At 43.1% G+C, this 27182-nt stretch overlaps 1 protein-coding gene across 1 annotated transcript in view; it reads left to right on the forward strand.

The window, feature by feature from the left end:
* Positions 1-27182, forward strand: part of Mroh8 (maestro heat like repeat family member 8) — an 83521-nt gene that overhangs the window by 32171 nt on the left and 24168 nt on the right. The window contains exons 7-12 of the mRNA XM_057780334.1: positions 4933-5028; positions 6475-6579; positions 15347-15482; positions 19227-19345; positions 21403-21555; positions 24886-25046. Of these exons, the coding sequence (XP_057636317.1) occupies positions 4933-5028; positions 6475-6579; positions 15347-15482; positions 19227-19345; positions 21403-21555; positions 24886-25046 (770 nt within the window). The remainder of the gene's footprint in view (positions 1-4932; positions 5029-6474; positions 6580-15346; positions 15483-19226; positions 19346-21402; positions 21556-24885; positions 25047-27182) is intronic.

The following is a 27182-nucleotide window of genomic DNA, read 5'->3' on the forward strand; positions in this document are numbered from 1 at the left end:
GAGCAACTGATGGTTTGAAAACAATTAAAAATCAGTGATGCCAAGACTGGTGAACATAATCAGATAGATAGCCTCCTCTCCCTTTTGGTCTACATATGTGCCCCTTCACTCCCCTTTGCTCCTCCTTTCTTTCTTTTGGATTTGAAATAAAGCAGAAGGACCTGAGCCGGAGTGGGCCTGAAGAAGCAAGCTCCATGGGAGCGGGAGTGGGACACTGGCAGACTGGAATTGAGCCAGCCACCTGGGCCAGAGCAGACCTGAGACAGGGAACTCCACAAGAACAGGTACAGGGGAGCAACCGCTGAGCGAGTGAGCCAGAGCCAGAGCCACCTGGAAAGTAGGGACGTGAATCTGGGACCTTCAAGCCAGGACCCCTGTGGGTCTGGGCCTGAGCCTAGGACTTCTGAGGAACTAGGCCTGAGCCAGGTCCCCTGGGGGTCTGGGCATGAATCTGGGACCACCGAGGGAGTAGGCAGGAACCAGATATCTCTGATGGTTCAGGTGTGAATCTGGGACCTTAGAGGGAGTAGGCTTGAGCCAGGACCTCTGTGGGTCTTGGCGTTTGTCTGGTACATCAAAGGCAATAGGCAGAAATCAGAAACCTCTCTGGGTCTGAGCCTGAGTCTGGGACCTCTGAGGGAGTAAGCCTGAGCCAGATCCTCTGTGGGCCTGGGCACACCCAAGCCTGGGAACTCTAAGGGAGTAGACCAGAGCCTTTGCAGGACCAACTCCAAGCCAGGGAACTCTGCAGGAGCAGATCCAGACGAGGATTTACAGAAACAGGGCAAAGCTGACAACCTAGGCTAGAACAATCCTGAAACAGCAAACTCCAAGGGAGTGGAGTAAAGCCCAGGAGCACTAAGCGACTCCAGAAACATGGAGTGACCAAAGGGGTAACTAGAACCGTGGCACAGACTGTACCACGAGGAACAACAATCTGAGCCTTGAATTCACTGGCACCTAGAAGATTAATCAATAGAATCACCGACAGCCCCAAATTCACCTATTAGAGGAAAAGATGAGTAGAAAAGGTAAGAACACACACAATACCACAAAGAGCAACACAACACCAGTAAAACCTAAAGAAGCTACAATAGCAAGACTTGAACAACCAAATATAGATGAAGCAGAAGAAAATGACCTAAAAAATAACTTCAGGAGAATGTTTGAAACACTTAAAGAGGAAATGAGAAAAAATTGGAAGACAACAGCAAATCCCTTAAAGAAAACCAAGAAAAAGAAGTCAAACATATGAAAGAAACTATTCAAGTCTTGAAAACTGAAATAGAGACAATAAAGAAAACACAAGCTGAGGGAATTATAAAAACAAAAATCATGAGAAAATGATCAGGAACCACAAATGCAAGCATGAACAGCAGAATACAAAAGATGGAAGAGAGAATCTCAAGCGCTGAAGATACAATAGAGGAAATAGACTCGTCAGTCAAATAAAACATTAAATCTAACAAAAGCTTAATCCAAAATATGGGTCACCATGAAAAGGCCAAACCTAAGAATAATAGATATAGAAGAAGGAGAAGAAGTTCAACTCAAAAGCACAGAAAATATATTTAACAAAATCATAGAAGAAAAGTTTCCTAACCTAAAGAAAGATATGCCTATGAAGATAAAAAAAACTTACAGAACACCAAATAGACTGGATCAAAAAAAAAAGTCCTCTCGCCATATAATAATCAAAACACTAAACATACAGAATATTAAGAGCTGCAAAGGAAAAAGGCCAAGCAACATATAAAGGCAGACCTATCAGAATTACACCTGACTTTTCATTGGAGACAATGAAAGTCAGAAGGTCATGATCAAGTGTTATGCAGACATTAAGAGAACATGGATGCCAGCCCAGACTACTATATCCAGCAAAACTTTCAATCACCATAGAAAGACAAAAGATATTCCATGACAAAACCAGATTTAACCAATATCTAGCCACAAACCCAGCCCTACACAAAGTACTAAAAGGAAAACTTCAACCAAGGGAAGTTGGCTACATCAACAAAAACACAGACAATTGATGATCTCATAGCAGCAAATCCCAAAGGAGGAAAAAACGCGCAAATTAACATCACCAACAATAAAAACTAAATTAACAGGAGATAGCAACCACTGGTCATTAATATCCCTTAATGTAAATGGTCTCAACTCACCCATAAAAAGGCATAGGCTAACAGATTGGATACGAAAACATAATCCATCCTTCTGCACACAAGAAATGCATCTTAACCTCAAAGACATAGTCTCAGAGTAAAGGGTTGGGAAAAAATATACCAATCAAATGGACCTAAGAAACAAGAGGGTGTAGCTATCCTAATATCTAACAAAATAGACTTCAAGCTAAAATCAGTCAAAAGAGACAAAGAAGGTCATTTCATACTAGTCACAGGAAAAATCCATCAAGAGGAAATCTCAATACCAAACATCTATGCCCCAAATACAAGGGCATCCTCATATGTAAAAGAAACACTTCTAAAGCTTAAATCATACATTAAACCCCACACATTAATAGTGGGAGACTTCAACACTCCACTCTCACCACTTGATGGGTCAGTTAGACCAAAAACAAGGAAACTAACAGATGTTGTATCTCAAATGGACTTAACAGACATTATAGAATATTCCATCCAAACAAAAAAGGATATACCTTCTCAGTACCTCATGAAACCTTCTCAAAAATTGACCACATACTTGGTAACAAACCTCAACAAATACAAAAAAAATTGGAATAACCCCATGTTTTTATCATATCACCATGGTTTAAAACTAGAAGTCAAAAGCAATACTAATTCCAGAAAGTCCACAAACACATGGAAACTAAACAATTCTCACCTGAATCATCCATGGGTCAAGGAAGAAATAAAGAGAGAAATTAGAAACTTCCTAAAGATCAATGAAAATGGCCACACAACATACCCAAATTTATGAGACACAATGAAGGCAGTGTTAAGAGGAAAGTTCATAGCACTAAATGACTACATAAAGAAGCTGGAAAAATCCCATACTAGTGAATTAACAGAACATTTAAAAACTTTAGAACAAAAAGAAGCAAAATCACCCAAGAGAATTTAGATGGCAGGAAATAATCAAATTGAGAGCTGAAATCAACAAAATAGAAACAAAGAAAACGATACAAAGAGTCAGTGAGACAAAGAGTTGGTTCTTCGAGAAAATCAACAAAATAGACAAACCTTTATCCAAACTAACCAAAAGGCAGAGAGAGAATATCCAAATTAACAAAATCAGAAACGAAAAGGGGACATAAAAACAGACAAGGAGGAAATCCAGAGAATCATCAGGTCATATTTTGAAAACCTGTACTCCACAAAATTGGAAAACTTAAAGGAAGTGGACAACTTTCTGTATAAATATCACTTACCAAAATTAAATCAAGACCAGATAAGCAAATTAACAGAACTATAACTCCTGAAGAAATAAAAACAATCATCAAGAGTCTCCCAACCAAAAAAAGCCCAGGACCAGATGGTTTCAGCTCAGAATTCTACAAGATTTTCAAAGAAGAACTAACACCAATACTCCTCAAATTATTCCACACAGTAGAAACAGGAGGAACATTACCAAGCTCATTTTATGAGGCTACAATTACCCTGATACCCAAACCACATAAAGACATTACTCTCAACAGAGGAATCTAAAATGCCTGAAAGACACTTAAGGAAATGTTCAACATCCCTAGTCATCAGAGAAATGCAAATCAAAACAACTCCAAAATTTAATCTTACACCTGTAAGAATGGCCAAGATCAAAAACACTGATGACAGCTTATGCTGAAGAGGTGGGGAAAAGGGAACACTTCTGCATTGCTGGTGGGAATGCAAGCTGGTACAGCCCCTTTGGATATGAGTATGGTGATTTCTCAGAAAATTAGGAAACAACCTTCCTCAACACCCAATAATACCACTTTTGGGTATATATCCAAAGAATGCTCAATTGTGTCACAAGGACATGTGCTCAACTATGTTTATAGCAGCTTTGTTTGTCATAGCCAGAACCTGCCCCTCGACAAAGTAATGCTGAAAAAGCCTCTATCAGTCATGGTTGCCACCCTAACCCTAAGCCCAACCCTAACCCTAGTGCCTCATGTATCAGAGCCTGGATCAAAAAAGAGCTGGAACAGCAAGTGGAGGATTTGAAAAGAGATTTTTAGGAGACAGGAAGTTGTAGCAGAAGAAGAACGGATTTGTAATGTGTGAAACAGGCGGTAGAATTCAGCATGGTATGGGGTGGGGGTGGGGGAGCAGGCAGAAGCAGAGAATGGGGAAAGGGCAGAAACGCAGAACCCAAAAATCATAGGTAATTTGGATATATTTTGCAGCGATTGGGTATCAATTGGATTTAAACTCAGTGTTCCCCATTTCCAAGCCTGTGCTGGAGACTGAAGACCATGGCCAGTTGTACCTCAAGATATCTTGGGGTCAAATGGTTGCAGGGAGGGTGGGTTATCTTTGGATAGAACGTTTCCTAACCAAAGGTTCCAACAGTGAAGAGTACAAATGGTCTGAAAAGAATCAAAAACAAACAAACAAACAAAAAGAATCAAAGCAGGAGAGGAGGAGTTATGGAAGGGTACTTGTTCAGATAGCTCCCCTATTTCTGAGCATTAGAGTCACAAGTCAGCTTTCAAAGTATTTTGATGACCTCTGCTCAGTTCCCCAGATGTAGTCCATACCCCAATTCCAGGAATTTTAAGATGCTCATTTGAAATGTTTTATTTCCCTTTCCCTCATACCATAAACTGCCTACAGGTGCTTTTGCTCTGGATCGTGCTTTTGCTCTGAATCGGGCTTTTACTAAAGCCTCAAAGGGAAGAGCAGCCTCAAAGTGATGAGCAGCCTCAGATGAGCGTGGTGCTTGGGGAGCTTTGCTGGGAGGGGCCTTGCTGATTCTGCACCTTCTTAGTGTCTCTACAGACAGACGTTCCAGGCCTTCTCTGTGATGCTGCAGAGTCTGGTGGTAAAAGACCCACATTTGGAAAATTTTGACAACATTTTTAAGGTAAATGAAATGTCAGGTGCGGTGGTTTGAAAGAAAATGGCCCCCAAAGAGAATGGTGCTAGTAGTTGGAGTGATTGTGACCTTGTTGGAGGAAGTGTGTCACTGTGGAGATGGGCATTGAGGTACCACATATACTCGAGCCACACCCAGTGTCTCAGTTCACTTCCTGTTGCCTCAAGATGTAGGACTCTCATCTCCTTCTTCAGTACCATGTGTGCCTGTACACTGCCATGTCACGCCACAGCGAACCTGGGCCCTCTAGAAAATCAGCCAGGCCGGGCGGGTGGCGCACGCCTTTAATCCCAGCACTCGGAAGGCAGAAGCAGGCGGATCTCTGGGAGTTCGAGGCCAGCCTGGTCTACAAGAGCTAGTTCCAGGACAGGAACCAAAGCTACAGAGAAACCCTGTCTCGGAAAACAAAAAAAAAAAAAAGATCAGCCAGTGCTCTTAACCACTGGGCCATCATCTCTCTAGCCCCACCCCTCACCCTCATCTTTAGTTCTTTAAGAGCATATCATTAAAAAAAATTTTCCAATGCAGATTTGAAAGGGCTGAAAACAGACAAAAGAAAAAAGTACTGAAATGAACAGAGATAAATCTAGAAATTAAGCTTTGAAGGAGCCAAGGTTTTATGTCTTGCTTGTCAACCCATCACTTCAATGTAATGTAATCTGTAATGTAATGTAATGTAATCCAATGTAATCTGCTTTATCATTAGTGTAGTAGGCTTCTTGAACTGCCAGCCTCCAAATCATGGCACAGAGACTTATTAATTATGAATATTTGGCCTTAACTTAGGCTTGTTTCTAGATACCTTTAAAGAAAAACTTAAATTAACCAATTTCTATTTATCTATGTGCTGCCCTAAGGCTCATTTATCTCATCTATGTATTGTCCTTCCTGCTTTTCTGATTCCTTCGAACCTGGCTGGCTGGCCCCTGACTAACTGGCTGGCTCCCCCTTTTAAGAAAAGCCAGCCCCACCTATCTTTCCTTGGCCTAGTTATTGGCTGTTCAGCCTTTTTTTTAGACTAATCAGGTGCTTTAGGCAGGCAAAGTAAAACAGCAACACATCTTTACATAGTGAAACAAATATTCTATTCTGCAACACATTAGGAGTGGTTTTTAGATATTGAAGTAATGTAGAATATTTTACTTCACATGTTCTTTCTTTTTAAAAATTTATTTATTTTTATTTTAAAAATCATTAGTGTTTCCCTGTATGTATGTCTGTGTGAGGGTGCCAGGTCCCCTGGAACTGGAGTTACAGACAGTTGTAAGCTGCCATGTGAGGGCTGGGAATTGAATCTGGGTCCTTTGAAAGAGCAGTCAGTGCTCTTAACCTCAGAGTCATCTCTTCAGCCCCTCACATGTTTTTTTCTAACAGAGTACAAGTTTTACTTCATGTATTCCTGACAGACCATTTGACCTTCCTTATTTTTTATAGCACATGGACCCCTGGTTACAGTCAGACAAAGACCATGAGCGAGAACGGGCTACAGCCATCACAGCCCAAGTCCTCAAATGCTTATCCTGTTATCTCAACCTAAAGGTGAGTAACCTTGAGTGACTGAGGAAGAAGCACGCAGGCCACCCTTTATTGTTTTCTCCTCCAGTAACTCAGCTTGGGCTGTGTATTCCACTGGTGCAGGTATAGTTTCCCAGTACTCGGCATTATTTACATGTCTGCCCCAGTCCTACAGTGTGCTGAGTTTGAGGCCATATACTGTTTGTTAATCTTTGCACCCCTGTTATTAAGCACGACAGCTGAAACACGATGCAATAAATGTTCCTGAATAGATGAATAAATAGATACAACCTGAAATATCTAAAGGGCCCACACTGACATGAGCTATGTGCAGTTTGTCTTTGAAGAAATGAAATCAAGCCAAGTATGGTTGTGCATGCATCTAGTCCCAGCACTTGGGAGACAGAGGCAGGTGACTCTCTAGAAGTTTGAGGTCAGTCTGGTCTCTATATCAAATTCTAGGACAGTAAGGGATACATCTAAAAAGATCTTGTTAAAAAAAAGAACAAACGAAAGAAAGAAAAACAATGAAGCCCAGCAGGTCAGTTCAGACTAACCAATGCAAATATCTCAGGTTTTCTAAGAGAGTTGTACTGTTGTTGTCTGTGCTGAGGCCGGGGAGGGAATCTAAGAGACAGAGCGACCGGACAGAGACTTGTTCCTAGTATCTCCACCTTCTTGTCACCATCAGAGGAAGAATTCTGTGTTGGGGCCAGCCTCGACAAAAACACCTTCCTCCAGAGTGGAGGCGTGGGAATTTAGAAATATAGTAAAGAATACGAAGACACGAATGAAAATAATAAAACGCAGAAACATGTAGGATAGTCCCGACCTCTCTTACCTTTGGCCTCATTGGGTCTCCACAATTCAGAGACAAAGTAAGAAGCTGGGAGGAGGTCTATCAGTAAAAGAAAGTATGAACTCAAGGGTGAACGGAGGTGTCCCCAGAGTCAGTCATACCCACCAGTGTTTGGGACTGCATTTTTCCTGGGGAAGCATAATGATTAAGAGGATTGTACATGGGCTAGGTCAGAGAGGAATTCCTAAATAGGGTCTGCTCCTCTTTTCTATACTTACATGGAGTTTTCAGATGTGTTTCAGAGATAGGAAAGGCCCAAACTGCAACGCTAATAATATGGAAGCCATTATAATGAAGTAAAAGCCCATCCGTCTTGATTGGCCATGCTGTCCCCAGCTGCTTGTGCATGGCTGTGGGTTGACTGTTGGAGCCACATAATATCCTGCTGTCGTCCTACTTAGTAGGTGCCTCAGCCTCCAGCCACTGTGCTATCACCAGCATGGTATGGTTAAGGGGAATGTTTTAGTGTAGATATGAACAACAGAGTGCCAGAGGCATCTGGAAGAGTCCAGAGCGGAGAGAGAAAAAAGTAGACTGGATATGGCCAGCAGACTGGGCCTGACTTTTTTCGACCAACAAGCCTCTCTGCCAACGCAATAATCCAAATTAGACCAAATCAGACTGAATTAGAAGAAACCCAGGTTTAATGGACACCAACGCTCCTGGGTGCCCCCCCCCTCCCTGCCCCCAGAAAACATGGGGTGGAGGAAGGAGAACCTGAGAAACCATGGAAAATGGGAAGACCATGTGTTCATTCGCTGGGAGGCAGTTTAAATAACCTGTGGGAGTGGTCTTGCCCCTCCCTGGGGAGCGATCACCGTTTGGAGGGCTTTCTTGGATGTGGAGTCTGTACTGCAGCCGCTCCCAGAGCCTGGGAGCTTGGACGTGGAACTTTCCACCCAACATTTCAGACAGACTCCTTGTATATATGGATGCCAAAGGGCTGGGGTGAAACCCCCAACTAAACATTCCAGACTCTTTGTATAAAGGGGTGTTAGGGTGCTGAGGTGATGCTTTTAACCAAACACTGACTGGGGTCATCTGCAAGACAGGAAATATTAGCAGGGAATAGGGGAATAGAGAAAACAGAGAATCAAGAGTGGAGCATAGAAAAAACGTAGCAAGACTAGCAGGATTATAAGGAAAATGAGTGGTTGGGGGGAGGGCTTGCTGCCTGTGGCTTGCTCAGCCTGCTTTCTTATAGAACCCAGGACCACCACCTTAGGGGTGGCCCCACCCACAGTGAACTGAGTCATCCCCCATTAATCACTACAAAATTGCCCTACAGCTGGGTCTTTTTAAAAATATTTCTCTGTGTGTGTGCATTGGTGTTTTGCCTGCATCTATGTCTGTCTGAGGTGTTGGATCCTAGAATTAGAGACAGTTGTGAGCTGCTATGTGGGTGCTGAGAATTGAACCGGGGTCCTCTTGAAAAGCAATCATTGCCCTTAATCACTGAGCCATCTCTCCTGTCCCTACAGCCTATGTGAAATTACCTGGTGTGAGTGAGAAGGAAACATGGAACATGCAACAAACCCGCTTAGGAGGGGCGTGTACAGGCCTGGGGAAGTCGTGTGCAGAGAGAGACAGGAAGATGGTGCCTCCAGCTTTTAAAAGCTGTCTAGCACATGCGCACAGGGGGTTAATGTGGTACATCATACGCAGATGACAGTGCTCATGCATGCACGCAAGGGCTTAGCTGAGTCATAAGTGGATCACAAGGGGCCCTTTAACATCCCTGGGGGCCATTAGGCACTTCTGCCTGAGGGCTTGTCTGCACATGCATGACCCCTAGAACCCGGAAGTATCAGCCTTATGTGGCTGAAATCATTACATTATGGAGGCATTTTATCAATTGCTATTCTCTCCTTTCAGCTAATTTTAGCTTGTGTCAAGGTGACATAAACTAACTAGTACAGGCTAGAACTTTGAAATGTGTCAAACAGGTATTTGCGATACTGAAGAAGGCCAGCATGAGCTTTGATGTGCTGATAGTCACAACACACAGGTAGCCATACGTCCCTTCTGCCAGAGGTAAGGGAAATGATTCCTTTTGGTAGAGGGTGTCAGGTTCCAAAGAAGCAAATGCCTTCTGTGGTGCCTATCAGGATACCAGAGTGTCTTCTTGGCCTCCAGGCTCACTCAGTACCCTGGCTCCTCTCAGCGCTTCTCACCCTGCCCCCACCGGAACTCTCTCCACCCCAGGGGCTTCACTTCCTTTACCCAAGTTTCTCCTTCCTATAGAATAACCCTGTCATTTTAGCCATTCATTCTGCTGGTTCCTCTTGGCTCTTCTCTTGGTCCCCTTGCTCTTCTTTCTCTCTTATTACCCCGCCCCCCCATACACACACCATGGCCTGATTCCCTCTGGACTCTTCCAGATGCCTCTGGCTGTTCTCTCCCTCATATGGACAATAAAATTCTCCTCAGCCCTACCTTGGAACTGTCATGTCCTCATTTCAGCCAGAGGGGGAACCAGCTTCACAAGTCCCTGAGGACTACTGGCTTTTCTGACTGCCAGTGCAGACTACTCCTGTAGTCCAGTAGAGCCTATTTCTGGATTTTTGGACTGCCTTTTGAAGTCTGGTGAATTGGAGTTTCCTTTGGAACGATACAGTTTACTTTCTTTTCCCCTGTGCCTGTTTATTTTCCCAAGGATCCAATTTTTAAGTCCTTGTATTTATCTCTTTCAGTCCTGTACTTCTCAGCTGTTGTCAATCCTCTTCCATAGCTTCTAAAAAGAATCCCCCAAACTGTGATCACCTCTCCTGTGTCTATTCCTTTTTCCTTCTGCAGATCAGTGTCTCTTGCTCTGAGCAGGTCTTGTAGCCGCTGGAGCTTCTCCCCTTCCCATCACGTCTCCACACTGTACATTGCGTAAACGTACAGTGTTTACGCCCTCTGGTTGGGCGTAAATGTGCATCTGACCCCACAAGTAGAATGCCAGTGACAGTAGAGAACCAAGCTAGCTGACTTAGAGAGCATGGGTGACCCCAAGCAGCCCTCTCTAAACCACCAAGTGTCTCACTCCTAGTGTGAATACACAGATGCAGTCTCTCCTTCAGCTGCCTCTCCGCTCTCTATACTCTGGTAACCTCTGAAGCCAGTAACTCCGGTAGCAAGTGACTTCTGGTCATCATTGACTGCTTCGCGATTCTGACAGCCACAGCATGGCATTCCTCTGATTCTTTAGCCTCTAGTTCACTGTGGATTAAAAGAATGCTTCACATGATCTCTCTCTGTGTCTGTCTGTCTCTGTGTATGTGGGGAGATGACCCTAAGATCTTCTTTAGTATTTCTTTTCTAGAGAGGATTATGAGTTTAGGGTACTTAGTCTGGTACCACTGGGTTTATGAACACCTAGAAGTTGTATGTAGAAGCTGGGTGATGTGCTCGCTCTACTGTGTTTTTCATTTTTCTTTTCTAACTTTACAATCCTTAATTAAATGTATAATTTATTCTAAATTTCATTCTTTTAAAAAATTGCAAAAAATATCACATATCTAAATTAACCAAACTCAAAGACTTGACAATCCAAATCTTTCTGCGAAAGGTCTGTTATCAGTTTGACGGCAAAAGGCCCTACTCTGGGAGTCCCTGTAGTTAGCACTATCCACCCACCCCTTGTGCTAACCAAAGGGAAGAGTGAAAGACAGAGGAAGGAGCCGTAACCAGTGTAGCCATTGTTGGAAGACCAGATCCAGTGACTCCAGATTAGTTTCTAAGGGGCTGAAAAGAACTTTAAGATTCTGTACAAAGGGGAATCTAAAGGAGTGATGTACGGCTGACCGAGCAGGTGACCTTGCTCTTGGCTCTGGTTCTGCAGGGGGTTCTGGAGAAGTTGTCACTGCTCTAGAGGAACAGGCCCCTTAGCATGAAACAGTGATTCCTGCTCCAGAAGCAACCTCACCTTCCAACCACCGGCAGAGGAGGAGGTGTGGCCATCTGTCCACCGAGCTCCCTGTGGCTGGGTTTAGTTTCAGTTCCTTGTCATAAGATGTTTATGACTTAGGCCTGATTGCAGAAGAGTGACTCGGGAGGAAAAGGCAAAGAAGCAAAACCAGAGCCAAGGGGAACAGAGTGGAATTAGGCCATGACTCATGCCCTTCTTCAGACCACAGCCTTTCTCACATTGAAGTATAATTTATATTCAAAAAAGTCACCCAACCTAAGTGTGTGGTTCAATGACCTGTAACACATCTCTACTCTGCGTGCCTGACATTTTTTTATATTATTTTGCTTATATATTATGTTTTCCTATTTGGTGTTTTTTTTGTGTGTGTGTGTGTGATTTCTGTGTGAGCGAATGTGTGTGTCTTTGTTTATATGTTTTCTTGGGCTTTTTTTTTTCCCTGTTTGTTTTGCCTATTGTAATTTATTTGGGGTTTTGTTTGTTTTTGTTTTTAGTTGCCTATTTGTTTTCTAATATGAGAGAGAAAAAGAATGTGGATTTGGGTGGGTGGGAGTAGGAAGGTTCTGGAAGGCATTAGGGAGGGGAAACCATGATCAGAATATATTGTATAAAATTTAAAAAAGAAAAAAAGACTTAAAAAAGGTAAAAAAAAAATGTTAAGGATGTAATCAGGTACCAATCTAGTCTCTTGTAGGTTTTATGGCATTTGATTGTTTGAGACAGATTTCCTTCTGTCTCCCCGGCTGACCTCAAACTCAGCTTGCCTCTGCCCCAGGGTACTGGGATTCAAGGCATGGGTCACCAGGCTGAGTTGTGGTTTAAATCCTGAGGGGCTAAGATATTATGAATATAAATATACTTAATGTTAAGTGCAATGGGTGCCATCGCTCCCAGGTGGCCCCAGGAAAACACTGAGAGGGAAAGGAGAACCAGAACGACCACTCTGGGGGCAGTTTAAATAGCCTGTGGGAGTGGTCTTGACCCTCCCTAGGGAGGGGGTCATCGTTTGGCGGGCTTTCTTGAAAGTGGAGTTTGGATTGAGGCAACTCCCAGGGGAGGGGGCTTGAAATGGAGTTTTCCCACCCAACATTCCAAAATGGATGCCAGGGGGCTGGGGTGGAGCCCCCAACTAAACACTTAATACAGAGAATAAGTATTTTTTAAAGCAGAGGAAAGGGAAAGTATTAGCTTCCCACCCCTCAGACAGAGGCTCCATCAACGCTGTTTATCTTCCTGAGTCACATTTCAGAGTGGTGGGTAAGAAGCATCCACTAGTAATACCTTCTTTAAAAGCGGATGATTTTCTTGTATGTGTGCTTATCTGTATCAGCACGTGTACATGGGCATACGTGTGTGTGTGTGTGTGTGTGTGTGTTCTTGTCTGTATCAGCACGTGTGTACATGGTCATGCATGTGTGTGTGTTCTTGTCTGTATCAGCACATGTGTACATGGGCATGCGTGTGGAGTGTCAGACCAGGAGGACCTGGCTTGTTTCACAGGTGCTGGTCCTATAACTGTGCAGCATGCAATCTTAAGCCCTGACCCACCTTCCCAGCCTCGCAGTACCTTCTTAGCTCTCCAATCACCCTTTCTTTTCTAACTTTGGTTGTCATTTTTTCTGCCTTACCCTGAACTTGGGCTTCATTTCCTCAACCCCTCCTCCTCCTCTTCTTTGTGCCCTCCTCCTCTTTTCCCTCCTCCTCCTCTTCCCCCTCTTCCTTTCTTTCCTTTCCCATTCTCCTCCTTGCCCTCATCCTCATCTTCCTACCCCCATCCTCCTCCTCTTTGCCCCCATCCTCCTCCTCTTTGCCCCATCTTCCTCCTCTTTGCCCCATCCTCCTCCTCTTTGCCCTATCTTCCTCCTCTTTGCCCCCATCCTCCTCCTCTTTGCCCCATCCTCCTCCTCTTTGCCCCCATCTTCCTCCTCTTTGCTCCCATCCTTCTCTTTGTCCCTCTCCTCCTCTTTTACTTTTCCTCCTCCTCTTTCCCTTCTTTTCCTCTTTGCCCTCCTTCTCCTCATTAACCCAGTGACTCTCTTTGCTGTTAAAATTCAGGATCTTGATGTACTGGCTCCTACCTGTCTCTGCAGCCCTTACAACCTCACTAGTCTCTTTTAGATCTCTAACTACCTAAAGCTCATCTTGCTGTTTCAGCTACTTGGAATGCTCAGCCCCAATTTTCCATGTAGCCACTCACTGTAGTGTTCAGTTCAGATGCCTCCACATTAAAAAAAAAACAAAAAATCCTTGCCAGTCAAATAATGCCATCCAGCACTTGGGAGGGAAAGGCAGGAAGATCGCAGAAGTCCAGTAGCATCCTCAGCTGCAGAGGCAGGCAGATCTGTGAGATTGAAGCCAGTCTGGTCTACAAAGTAAATTCCAGGACTGCTAGAGCTGTTACATAGAGAAATTCTGTCTCAAAAAAACCAAAGAAAGAAAAAAAGTTTTTTAGAACTAGAAAGCCTGGTAATTTGAATTCAAGCCCTATGACTCACATAAAGGTGGAAAGGAAGAACTGACTCCACAGAGTTATCCTCTGACCTCCATACTTATGTTGAGGCAGATGAGCCCAAAGATGCATCTCTCTCCCTCTCTCTGCCTATCCTTCTCTCTTCCTCTCTCTCTCACACTAAAATGAAAACAAATAATTTTTAAAAGTAGTTTTTAGTTTTAGTTTGTTTTATTTGTTTGTTTATTTATGTATTGAGACAGATTCTCACTATGTAGCTCTAGCTGTCCTGGAACTCACTTTATATACCAAGCTGGCCTCAAACTCACAGAGATCCACCTGCCTTTGCTTCCCTACTGCTGGTGTTAAAGACTTGCACCACCATACCTGGCTTGTAGGCAGAGTTTTCCTGTCCTGACTGCCTGCTCCCAAATAATCAGCAGCTGCTTCCCAAATAAATGACTCTGAGACTTAATATAAATTATAAATGCTTGGTCAATAGCTCAGGCTTATTACTAACTAGTTCTTTTAAGTTAACCCATATTCCTTATTTATGCTCTGTCATGTGGCAATACCTTTATTAGCATGACATATTCATCTGCTCCCTCTGTGTCTGGGCTGACTCCCTCTGTGTCAGCTCTGACTCTGCCCTTCTTTTATCCCATTATCCTCAATTTGATTGTCCCACCTATATTTCCTGTCTGGCTATCAGCCAGTCAGCTTTTTATTAAACCAATCATAGCAACATATATTCACACAGTGTACAGGAGTATTCCACAGCACTGGCTTAATATTTTTTATTTTTAAAAAATGTATATAGATGCTGTGCCAGCATTTACACAGTGTAGTCAAATATCTTGCAACAGCTCTGACTGTCCTGGAACTCACTGGCTCTGTAGGCTAGGCTGGCATCAAACTCACAGAGATCTACTTCCCATGTGCTGGGATTAAAAGCATGTACCACCAGCATCTGACTTTAATCAATATATTTAAGAATTAGTGCTGTACTCACTTTGATAGGTTTTTCTTTGCTTAGTGTGTCATAAATTTCTTGTTTAACAGGTTTTCATGATGGGGTTTGTTCTTGTATGTTATTGGGTCCCTAGAAAGGATAGGCATGAGTTATACTACTAACCCAAGCCTCCAGGCCAGACACTTGATTTCTATTGGTTATGTTCATAGAATGATTATGCCATAATTTCCTTTTCCATTACTAGGCAAATATTTTCAAAATGCAATCCTTAAAAACAATGCTGGATGAGTTTTAGAATTGTCAGGGCTACATAGAGAAACCTTTGTTTGAAAGATTAATTATCTAATTAATTATTTAAAAAATTAGTGTTGGAATGAACATCATTATTGCCAAAGCCTCCTCATTTTAGAACATGTTCATAGATTAGGTTGCCCTTTGACTGAAGGAATCATAGCAAACATGTAAAACAGTAACCCCAGAGATTCCAAGGGCCTGGGACCCTTTAGCCTCTTTGGAGTTGCGGACTCCTCAACAACTTCAATTGAAGGTGAAATGCCCCCCATATTCTGATGACATTTTTCTTTCCTTCTCACTTAGTTTCCCCTGCAATTCCAGAAGCTTGGACATCTGGTGGCTCTGATGGCACTGCTGTGTGGGGACCCAGTGAAAGAGGTGGCTGAAGAGGCTGCAGAGGGAACACATTACCTGCTCCATATCAGTATGAAACTGAAATGTAAGACATTGTGGAATGAAGGTGCAATCTAATGTTTAGCACAGCCATAGGCACCAGCCCTCCTCCTACCCTCCCTCCCATGTTCTAGAAATATTTTCTTTAGCAATTCATAGAGAAAAAGATCCATAGTCCATAGGCAGAGATGAGGCAATGCTGATTTGCTGGTGTGAATAAGAATGGCCCCTATAGGCTCATATATTTGAATGCGTAGTGTCTTAGGGTTTCTATTGCTGTGAAGCGACACCACGACCATGGCAACTCTTGTAAAGGAAAATATTTAATTGGGGTGGTTCTCTTACAGTTCAGAGGTTTAGTCTATTATCATGCAGGCATAGTGCTAGCTGAGAATCCTTATATCTTGATCCAAAGGCAGCAGGAAGTGAACTGTCTAATGGGCATGACTTGAGCATTTATGAGATTTCAAAGCCCACCTCTACAGTGACACACTTTCTTCATGAAGACCACAACTCCTAATAGTGCCAATCCCCTTTGGGGCCATTTTCTTTCAAACAGCCATATTTAGTCAACAGGCAGTGGCACTATTTGAGAAGGATTAGGAAGTGTGTCCTTGTTGGAGGAAGTGTGTCACTGGGGTTGGGCTTTGAAATTTCAAACCCATTCTACATCCAGTCTCTCTCAACATATGGATCTTAGCTACTTCTCCAGCATCATGCCTGCCTGCCTCCATGCTTCCTGCCACAGTGATAATGGACTAAATTCCTGAAACTCTGGACAAGTCCACAATTAAATGCTTTCCTTTATAAGTCTCTTCACAGCAACACGACAGTGACTAAGACACTGACTTCAACATTGGAGCCATAACTCTGTCTTGGACCCCGCTCACGTGTCCACCATCTGCATGGCTGTGGAGTAACTAGACCTTGGTCATAGAAACAAATTGGGGTGATTGGTTTGGTCAGAAGTGGGAAGGTCCTTGCCGTCATCTGGTCCTCCTCCCATAACTGTTCATTTAGAATTGATTTGGGATTCAGTAGTGTGCTCACCGGTTATGTCAACTTGACACAATCTAGGGTTATCAGAAAGGAGGGAACATCAATTGAGAAATTGCCTTCATAATACTGGACTGTAGGCAAACCTGTAGGGTATTTCTTTAATTAGTGAATGATGTGGGAGCACCCAGCCCATGGTGGGTGGTCCCATCCCCAAGCTGTTGGCCCTAGATTCTATAAGCTGACTGAGCAAGCTGTGAGGAGAAAACCTGTAAGCAGCACTCCTCCATGGCCTCTGCATCCCCTCCTGTCTCCAGGTTCCTGCCTTGCTTGAGTTCCTGCCATGGCTTCCTTCACTGATGGACTGTGATGTGGATGTATAAGGCAAATAAACCCTTTCCTTCTGAAGTTGCTTTGGTCATGGTGTTAGTACAGCAATAGAAACACTAAGACAAATACTAACTAGAGTACAAAGGTCCCTAATCTTTATATCAGTCTAGGGGTATCCCAAGGAGTCAACAAAGAAACACCATTAACTGTATTATAAAGGAAATGTACAGAAACTTGAGTAAGAGTCAAATGTGTTGATGAGTTCAGAAAAGGCTTTCTTAAGCTGATGTGAAGACAGCAACCAAGCAGGTGAACAGGTAGAAAAGGCACCAGAGGGAACAGCCTTAGCAACTGAGGAAACTCTGCTTCCAAAGCAGCCACCCCATGTAAGGCAGCTCTGAGTGTGAGCACTGTTTACAAAGACATAAGTAAGGAACTGCAATTAATCATTGTATGTGAGGGTTTTGGCACCAGATGTATGCAAGCGGGCATAGCAAAGAAACTGCCGATGTGACTTCCCCATTATTAGGGAGGGGGAATGTCCAGAGGCATCTAGAGGAGTCCGAAGCAGAGAGAGAGAGAAAGAGAAACAGACTGGATATGACAAGGGCTATCTGCAAGAGAGGGAAGAACAGCAAGAGAACAAGAGGATAGCAAGAGATAGATAGATAGATAGATAGATAGATAGATAGATAGATAGATAGATAGATAGATAGGAAAATATTGGCAATAGCATGGGACATGAGGATAGCAAGTGAGGTCTGGGGAAGAAAGCCTTGTCCTTATCAGAAGAGCAAACTGGTATCCGAGAGGATGGACTTTGAAATATGTAACAAGTACTTGTGAACATGGATTGAGGGAACCTGGAGAGCCAGTATGGGCTTTGATATGCTGCCACAGGTCCATGTCAATAGGTAGCCATATGCCTTTTCTGCCAGAGGTATAGGAAATTATTTCTTTTAGCAGCTGGGAACTGGCTTCACAAATTCCTAAGTAACACTGACTTTTAAAAAATTGTTTCTTTTTTGTTTGTTTATTTGTTTGATACAGAGTCTCAGTATGTAGCTCTGGCTGTCTGGCTGTCCTGGAACTCACTATGTAGACCAAACTGACTTCACACTCAGAGATCCACCTGCCTCTTCCTCCTGAGTGCTGAGATCAAAGGTGTGTACTATTAGGCCCTGGTAGGAATACTGGCTTTTCTCTAATGGATGGAAATCCTCCTGTAGTCCAGTTTGAATTTGTTTCTGGATATCTGGACAGCCTGAGACTTAATAATTGAATTATTGACTCAACAAATATTCACAGTGCCCTGTCCAGCAATATGAAGTCACATTAAAGCATGAGAAACAAGCCAAATGTGGTGACACAGACCTTTATTCCAGCATTCAAGCACTCAGGAGGCAGAGGAAGGTGGATCTCTTTGGCTTTAAGAGCAGCCTAATCTATGTGGTTGATGTGGGATCCCCTCTGTATGCTTTGAATATGTTTTATTATCATTGATTAATAAAAGAAGCTGCTTTGGCCTATAGCAGGGCAGAATATAGCCAGGTTGGAATGAATATATATATATATATATATATATATATATATATATATATATATATATATATAGAGAGAGAGAGAGAGAGAGAGAGAGAGAGAGAGTAGGTGGAGTTAGGGAAACTCCATGTAGCTGCCGAAGGGCACAGATGCTCTGGAACCTTGAATACATAGAATAATAAAAATGGGTTAATTTAAGATGTAAGAGCTAGCTATAAATATGCTTAAGCTATTGGTCAAATAGTATTGTAATTAATATAGTTTCTGTGTGATTATTTTGGGTCTGGGCGGCCAGAAAACGAATAAGCAGCCTCTGCCTACACATAGTGAATTCCAGGACAGCTAGGGCCTTGTAAAGAGACCTTGTCTCAAAAGGACCAAACCACAACAAAAACAAAGCACATCGAAGAGGCAAGGCAGTACAAGGGGAGCAGGCAACTCACTGGTCAGCAAGTCCCAGAAGATGCCACCCCACTCCTCTCCAGTGGGGCAGTGCTGGAGCCTTCCCTTTTTCCTACTCAGAAAACCACTCCAAATCTTTGCTCTGTTTGTTTGTTTGTTTTTGTTTTTTGAGACAGGGTTCCTCTGCATAACAGTCCTGGCTGTCCTGGAACTAGCTCTGTAGACCAGGCTGGTCTCAAACCCACGGAGACCTGCCTGTCTCTGCCTCCGAAGTTCTGGGATTAAAGGCGTGCGCCACCATCATCCAGCCCAAATCTCTGTTCTGACAAAACACCTTTTCATTTCCCTTTGGCTGTTTGTATATATTGCTTTATAAGGAAGAGGACAGGACCTGCCTGCAGATTAGATTGATTCTCTCAAGGGAAAACCAGGGATTGACTTCACATTGGCCATCAGAAAGACTTAGGAATGAGCAAAAAAGAAGCAGAGTGAGCATAATAACAACTCATTCTCTTCCTAGATGCCACGCAGGACAAAAACAATGGCAAGAGCTTGAGAGAAATTTTGAAAAGGTGCAGGGAGCTGCTGGGGCACTACAGTGTCAAACAGTTCTACTCTTGTCCCTTCAAAATTGTCCAGGTAATTAGAGAGCTCAGAAGCATCCAGGTAGGCAGGGTGCTGCAGGGTGGGGAGACGCCAGACATCTTGTTTGTTTGTGGAAATGTGAGATGGTAAAAATGACACTGAAAAGTTCTGTTTTTGGTTTTTTTTTTTGTTTTGTTTATTTTTTTGTTTTTTTTTTTCTTATAAAACCAACCACAGGAGATTTCCCGGGAATGTGCTCTGTAAGCATCCAGGATTTTCAGAAAAGGTACCATGTTCATGAACTCACACACCAGATTCCTAGATTCCTTGCTCTCTTTTTTAAGACAGGGTCTCACTGTGTATCACTGACTGAACTGGTACTCACTGTGTAGACCACACTGTCCTAGAATTCACAGCAATTTTCTTTGGTCTGCCACCCACATGCTGAGATAAAGGCTTATACTACCAAGTCTTATTGCCCGGTTGTCTGTCTCAGTTTAGTGGTTTATGTCAACTTGCTGAAGAGATCAGTGATTTCACCTCAGTCTAGGGAACTCTCACTGAACACCAGCTACTTGCTTGTGTTAAACCTTTCATGTAGAGGAGCTTCATGAGAGGCCGGTCGAACGAACAAGCTATGTGCTTTTAAATGTAACTGTTCATTACTCAGCAAAGACATATGCATCTGCTAGGTATGTTAGAGACAAAGGAAACCTATAGGCTGGGGAGATGGCTCAGTAAAGGGCTTTCAGTGCAAGCATGAAGACATGAGCACTAGCCCCAATAGCCATATTTAAAAAGGAAAAAACCTGGCTGGGCAGTGGTGGCACACACATTTAATCCCAGCACTCAGGAGGCAGAGGCAGGTGTATCTCTGTGAGTTTGAGGCCAGCCTGATCTACAAGAGCTAATTCTAGGACAGGCCCCAAAGCTACAGAGAAACCCTGTCTCGAACCCCGCCCCCTCAAAAAAAAAAAAAAAAGAAGAAAGATAGAAAGAAAGAAAAAAGCTGAGTGTAGCAGTATATTCCTATGGTCCTAGCCTGAGGAGACAGAGCCAGGAGGATCCCTAGGATCTGATGGGCAGCAAGTCTAGCAGAATCAGTGGCTTCCAGATTTAGTAAGAGACCCTGCCTCAGAAAATAAGATAGAGATTGACAGAGGGAAACACTGAGACAGACCTCTGGTTTACACACACACACTGCTCCCATGCATTCATACATACACATACATGTATGCATACATACATGAATACAAACACACATAAAGAGATACTTAAAAATCTTACTCATCTAGGGTCTAAAGTACCAGGTAATCTAGTGCAGGTATCAGTTTCTTCATCTATCCAGTGGGAGTCTGTACATGCTGGGACAACTCCATTGCCCTAAGAGCTGAACAATGCAAATGCTTGGCATACTGCCTGTTGCACAGTAAGCACCCAGTGGAGTGTATCTGTTCCAGTCATGTGGAGTCAGAGCAGTAAAAGGCTGTGAATAGACTTTAGCTTTGGACTTTTTGTGCTTCCAGTTTTCTATTTTGGTAAATATATTAGGGTTCTCTAGAGGGGTAGAACTTATAGAAAGTATATATGTATATGAGTTATTAGAATGGCTTACAGGCTGTGGTCCAGCTAGTCCACAATGGCCGTCTGCCAACAGAAAGTCCAAGAATCCAGTAAGGTGTTCAGTCCTTGAGGATGGATATCTCAGCTGATCTTCAGTAGATACTGGAATCCCAGAGAAGTAGTCTCTAATGCCAGTGAAGGGATGGACTTGCTAAGAGAGTGAGAGCCAGTTCCCTTCTTCCTTGTCCTTTATATAGGCTGCCAGCAGAAGGTGTGGCCCAGATTAAAGGTGGGTCTTCCCATCTCAAATGATTTAAGAAAAAAGTCCCTCACAGGTGTACTAAACTGCTTGGGTTTTCGTTAATCCCGAATGCAGTCAAGTTGACAGCAGGGCATAGCTACCCAGTAAATAAGCCAGCACTAGATAGCACAGCCCTCTCTCCCACAGTGCCGGAGTGCTGGGCCTCACACATCACAGGCAAACACTGAGTTGTATTCCCAGCCCATACCAGGTATCTTGAAAACTCATTTTTCCTAAATCGTTGCAGGTCTTTGAAGTTTTCCTTGATTCACAAGAACTCAGACAGTTCATAATTACTACGTTGGACAGCCTGAAAAGCCTGTCCCGTCCCTGTACCCAGCAGACAGCAGGAGAGTTGTTGATAACTTTGATGAAGCATGCAGAGGACCGATTTGAGAAGGTAAAAGCACAGAGCCATTTCCTGGGTTTGAAACAGAAGCAAGCCCTGTTTCCCCTGGGTTTGAAATAGAAGCAGGCCCTGTCCCTCCTGTGGCTGAAAAGGTCTGGCCATTTGTGCTCACCTGAACTAGGCATTAGTGGGGACAGGACCAAAGCCTTGCTCTGCTGTTCACAAGTACGTAAGCATGGACTCACCAGTCCCCATACCAAACTTAAGGTGCAGGGCTGGGGAGCTAGCTCCGTGTGGGGTGCTGTTTCACAAGCATGAGGATCTGTGTTCAGATCCCTTGGAACCATGTGAAAGCCTGGCATGGCCCTGAGCGTCTGTAACTCTAGCACAGGGGACAGAGCTGGGCAAATTCCCAGAGCTCAGTGCCCAGAAGTCCAGTTGAAATGGTGAGCTCCAGTTGATTGATGAGATTGTGTCTCAAAAAAAAAAAAAAGTGGGGAGTGATTAAGAAAGACACCTTTGACATCGAACTCTGGCCCCCAGAGGCGCACATGTGGATGTGTACTGACACACACCCGAACATCTCTCTCTCGCTCTCTGGCAAAGAACAGGATTTCCCTGGGAGATGTAATTGATGAATATGAGTTTGGAATTCAGTGCAGATTCTGGCCCAGATGAACCAAAGGTAACAAGTTAAAGCAGCAGACAGCCAGAAGTGACTCTGAAAGGAGACCAGCTTTCCCCAGCACCAAGAGAACTTGAGAGAGAGAGAGAGAGAGAGAGAGAGAGAGAGAGAGAGAGAGAGAGAACTCGCCTAAATAATATTTAAAGCCCACGGAAGAAATAACAAAGGAAGCTGAGAAGTGGGTGGCACATACCTTTAATCCAGCCAGGCAGAGGCAGGTGATCTCTGTGCATTTGAGGACAGGCTGGTCTACAGGGCAAGTTCCAGGACAGGCAACAAAGTTACACAGAGAAACCCTGTCTCTGAAAAAAAAAAAAAAAAAAGACAAAGGAAAGAAATAACAATTTATTTTTATCATCTAAAATGCAAAGGACAGCACTGGGGGCCAATAAAATGGCTCTATAAGTCAGTGACGGCTGCACAAGCCTCATGACCTGAGTTCAATCCCCAGATCCATGGTGGGAAAAGGGGACAGAGTTGCTCTCTGACCTCCACATATACACACCATGGCATGCGTGCACTTAACTTTACATGTACAAAACAATAATAATTCCTTTTAATAAAAAGGGTAGAACTGGGTGTGGTCTTGCATACGAATAATCCCAGCACCTGGAAGGCTGAGACAAGAATATCAAAGGGTTAAGGCTGGCTTGCCCTACATAGTGAGTTTCTAGCTAGGCTAGGCTTTGAGGCAAAACTCTTTCCCCTAAAAATATTTAATTAATTGAATATCTTAATTAGACATAGAAAGAGTACAGAAATAGCTAAGTGTAGGAGCCACTGGCATTTTAAGTGCTCATTGTGTTTCTGGAATGAAGGTGCTCTGTGAAGAGCGCTCATCCATGCACAGAGTCCCGCATTCCCACATTCAACCCACAACACCGCAACAATCTCAGAAAGAAAGGGCATTTTTAAAGAATAAGAACCCATTTTATTTAACCTATAAAAAGAGCAAAAATAGTGGGGTCTAGAGAGATGGCTCAGTGATTAAGAGTACAGGGTTTAATTCCCTGTACCCCACATGACAGCTCATAACTGTCTGTAACTCCAGTTCCAGGGGATCTGACACCTTCAAACAGACAACACCAATGCACATAAAAATAAAAGAATCATAAAAAAGAAAATTCCAAAGATACAGGAGGAACACATCAGAGAAGTCAGATGGCTCTTGGACGGTTCAGGAGCCTTTAGTGGCCAGAAAGGCCAACTGTGAGAAGCTTTTCCAAACAATTGATTACCTTATGTCTTGATGATTTAATTGTTTAAATGTTTATCTGACATATTTTTACTATAAAGAAGTGATTTACTGTATTAAATGATTACAATAAATACACAGTCTTAAATATGTATAGGAAATCTGGACACTGTATATTTTCTATGCTGGGCTCACTGACTTGCAGTGACAGCCAAGATCAAGGGTCCCATCCTTTTGCCTTTCCTGTCCATGTGGCTGGCTTAGTTGAGATTTCATGAGAAGACAGATAAAGACAATCCAGAGAGACGATGCCTTCCTTTTTGTCCTTTTATTGAAGGCAGAAAAACTTTTCCTCAAACCCCCAGTAGATTTCCCCTCATATCTCTTTCTTTTTGTTTGTTTGTTTTTCCCAAAGACAGGGTGTTTCTCTGTAGCCCTCATTGTTCTAGAACTCATTACGTAGACCATGCTGGCCTCGAATTCAGAGATCTGCCTGCCTCTGCCTCCACAGTGCAGAGATGAAAGGAGTGTGCCACCACCACCCTGCTCTTCCTCTTGTTTCTATGGCTAGAATTGCCTCCTCTGCCCACACTTCAACGAGCTTCTGGCACCTGGTGGTAATAATAGCCATTTTATGCCGTGGTCAGTAGTCAAACAGCGGGAGAACTGGACCAAAGCCTTGGCTTCTGCTTTCTGAAAGAGCAGAGACGACAGTGGGTAAGGGCTGGCTCCCTTGCTATAACATGACATTTCTGTTATAAAATCACTATGTATTCACTGATCAAAAATCAGAAAAAATACATGAGAAACAAAAACCCACTTCTCCATTTCTCAAGGATACAGCTGACATCTGTGTCAGCTCACAAATTTTTTATTTCCTTCCTTCTTTCTTTTCTTGTCCTTTTTCCCTTTTTCTTTCTGTGGTGCTGGATTGAAGCAAGCATCTTGTGTGTGTCAAACAAGCATTCTACCCCCAAGCCACACCCAGCGCTCCATTCTTTTTATTCTTTCCACCTCCACACCTCCCTGTTGAGAATCAGATATCAAATCCAGGTCCTCATTTATGCTAGGCAAGCACTCTGCAACTTCCAAATATTTTTGTAGACATACATTCATATATACATTTTTTTTTGAGACAGGGTCTCTCTACATAGCCCTGGCTGTCCCTGTATTCACTGTGTAGACCAGGCTGGCCTCAAACTCACAGAGATTCACCTGCCTATGCTTCCCAAGTGCTAGCTAGAATTAAAGGCATGAGCTACCACTGCTAGAAGATGATTGGAAAGTTGTATTATTTCCGCAGTGCTGAGGATCAAATCCCAGTCCTCCCTCATATATTCTAGCGCAGTGCTTTAGCAGTGAATCAAACCCTTAGCATCCTAAGCTTTACAAAATCAAAAATATTTTGTCTTCTATCTCCCCAGGACCTCTTAGAATGGTTATAAAGACTCTCAACTGTCCTACAGGATTAAGGTCTTAGTGATGTCTTTTTCCTCTTCAGGTACCAGAAATAATAGGTGTTATCTGTGCCCGGCTATCAGTAATCACCTTGCCTAGTGTCCGGCAAAATATCGTAAATACTGTGAGTTTGTTTATCTCCAGACCTAAGTATACAGATACAGTGCTCAGCCATCTCTTATGTCATCCAGTGCCATATGACAGGTAATAGAACCTTGTGCAGCTTCTGTGTTAAATTGGGTCCACAACCATCTCTGAGTACGGTGAAATGTAGTTCCTAATAAGACTCCTGTAGAGGAGGTAAGATACAGATTGGTCCCTAAGAAAAATGTTCTAAAAGACAAATGGACTAGATTCTTCAAAAAAGTTAAAACAATGAAAAAAAAGAGAGAAAGAAATCAATTGTTGATAGAGCAACGAAGCAGTGCGACCCAGGACAGTACAAGACCTTAACTGGATCTTGGATCAAAACAAAAGCTGTAATTGAAAATTGCATTTGTACCAGATTTTTTAGAAGGTGGTGAGGGTTGAGATAGTGTTTTACTATGTAGACCTGGCTAGCCTGGAGTTCATTATGTAGACAAGGCCGATCTAAAACTCATACAAGTGCTAGGTTTATAGGCATGTGCCACCACACCTGGCTCTATTAGATTCTTGAGTTAATATGATTTGCCTATGTGTAAAGTGATACTGTCTATGCAGAAGGACAACCTAGTGGTGAGAGGATAGACATTAAAGCCTGCTGGTAATCCCAGAACTTGGGAGGCTGAGACAGGAGGATGGAGAGTTCAAGGCCAGTGTGGCCTATATAGTAAGACCCTGTCTAAATAAATAGATACAGATAGACAGGTACTAAAGTTATTTAGGGGTGAAATCCATAATGTTAGCATCTCACTTGCATAATGCATTTAAGAATGGCTTTGCCCCAAATAAATAAATGTACCATATAAGAGAAAATCTAAGTATATACATAGGAAAGAATAAGGTCCTACAGAGAAGTTTTGGGTTTTTCGGTTTGTTTTTTTGTTTGTTTGTTTTAGCTGAGTTTTTTCACAGTGGTAGCTCTAAGTCTTAGAGTCTAGGAGGTACATATGGGAAAGTCAGTGACACTTTAGGAGAGACCCCCCCAACCCCTTAACCTGGAGCAGCATTCCCTTTGAAAATCTGATTCCTATATTGTGATTCAGAGCAACTGCTTTATTTTAAAAAAAATTCTTTTTCTGCTCTAACCTGTTTGAAAATTGTTCCTTTGTATGAATGACCCTCACTAATGTTTTAATGTAGTGCTGGGTTCTCCATGCTGAACCAGATGCTCTACCACTAGGACAGATGTCTTGGTGTAGTGCTGGGTTCTCCGTGCTGAACCAGACACTCTACCACTAGGTCAGATGGTAGGACTCTTGCCCATCTGGAGAAAATAAATACATTAACATGGAAGGTAATATGGACTTTTAAAGATTCTTTTGTATATTTCTCTAATCAATTGCTCTTAAGTCATTGATCCGTCCCATGGTTTAAATGTACTAGAGTTTTATATGAAATGTCTCTCAGGAAGACTGAACAGACAGGTGAGCAGTAGGAAGTGCTCAGATTAAAGGTCCTTTCTGTATAGATGAACTAAAGTTCTAATATTGTATTGTCTTGATAGCGGCACAGGTATACCACACTAAAACAGGGTTTAAATGATCAAAAGTCAGAAAACAGCGATATATTGGGTAAGATAGTGGACTTTATACTTCAGCAGGAGCCACTGAAGAACTTCATGGTACCGTCACAGGCAGATCTCTGTGAGTTCAAGACCAGACCAGCTGTTCTACATAGCAGGTTCCAGGCCAGCCTGGGCTACATAGTAAGACCCTATCCAAAAAAGAAAGAAAGAAAGAAAGAAAGAAAGAAAGAAAGAAAGAAAGAAAGAAAGAAAGAAAGGAAAAGAAAGAGAGAGAGAAAGAGAGAGAGAGAAAAGAAAAAAATGTCATTGAAGATGTGAATGACTTGAGATGGACCTTTTGCCTGTGTCTCTGGTGCAGATGGGTTACAGATTGTGCAGTGCTATAGAAGGCAGGGAAGGCACGCAAGAAAAGGTAAGGCCCGCGTGTCCTCAGAGGCAGAGAAGAGAGGGACTGAAAAGCAGAAGCATCTCTGGACAGGCCCTGCAAATGGGAAGAGGAGCAGTAAGGCAGAAGGCACGCGGGCTAAGCTGGGATTGGGGCTTGAGAGGCCAGGTTGACCGCATCATCTACTGAGAGGAATTGCTTTGCACTGCCGCCAGGCTGTGTGGGAGGTGAGATGCTTTGGGAAATTCAACTCATTACCAAGGGTCCAGGAAAAGACATCTCAGAG

Source organism: Chionomys nivalis, chromosome 9, assembly GCF_950005125.1.
Source record: "Chionomys nivalis chromosome 9, mChiNiv1.1, whole genome shotgun sequence".
Taxonomy (NCBI): Eukaryota; Metazoa; Chordata; class Mammalia; order Rodentia; family Cricetidae; genus Chionomys; species Chionomys nivalis.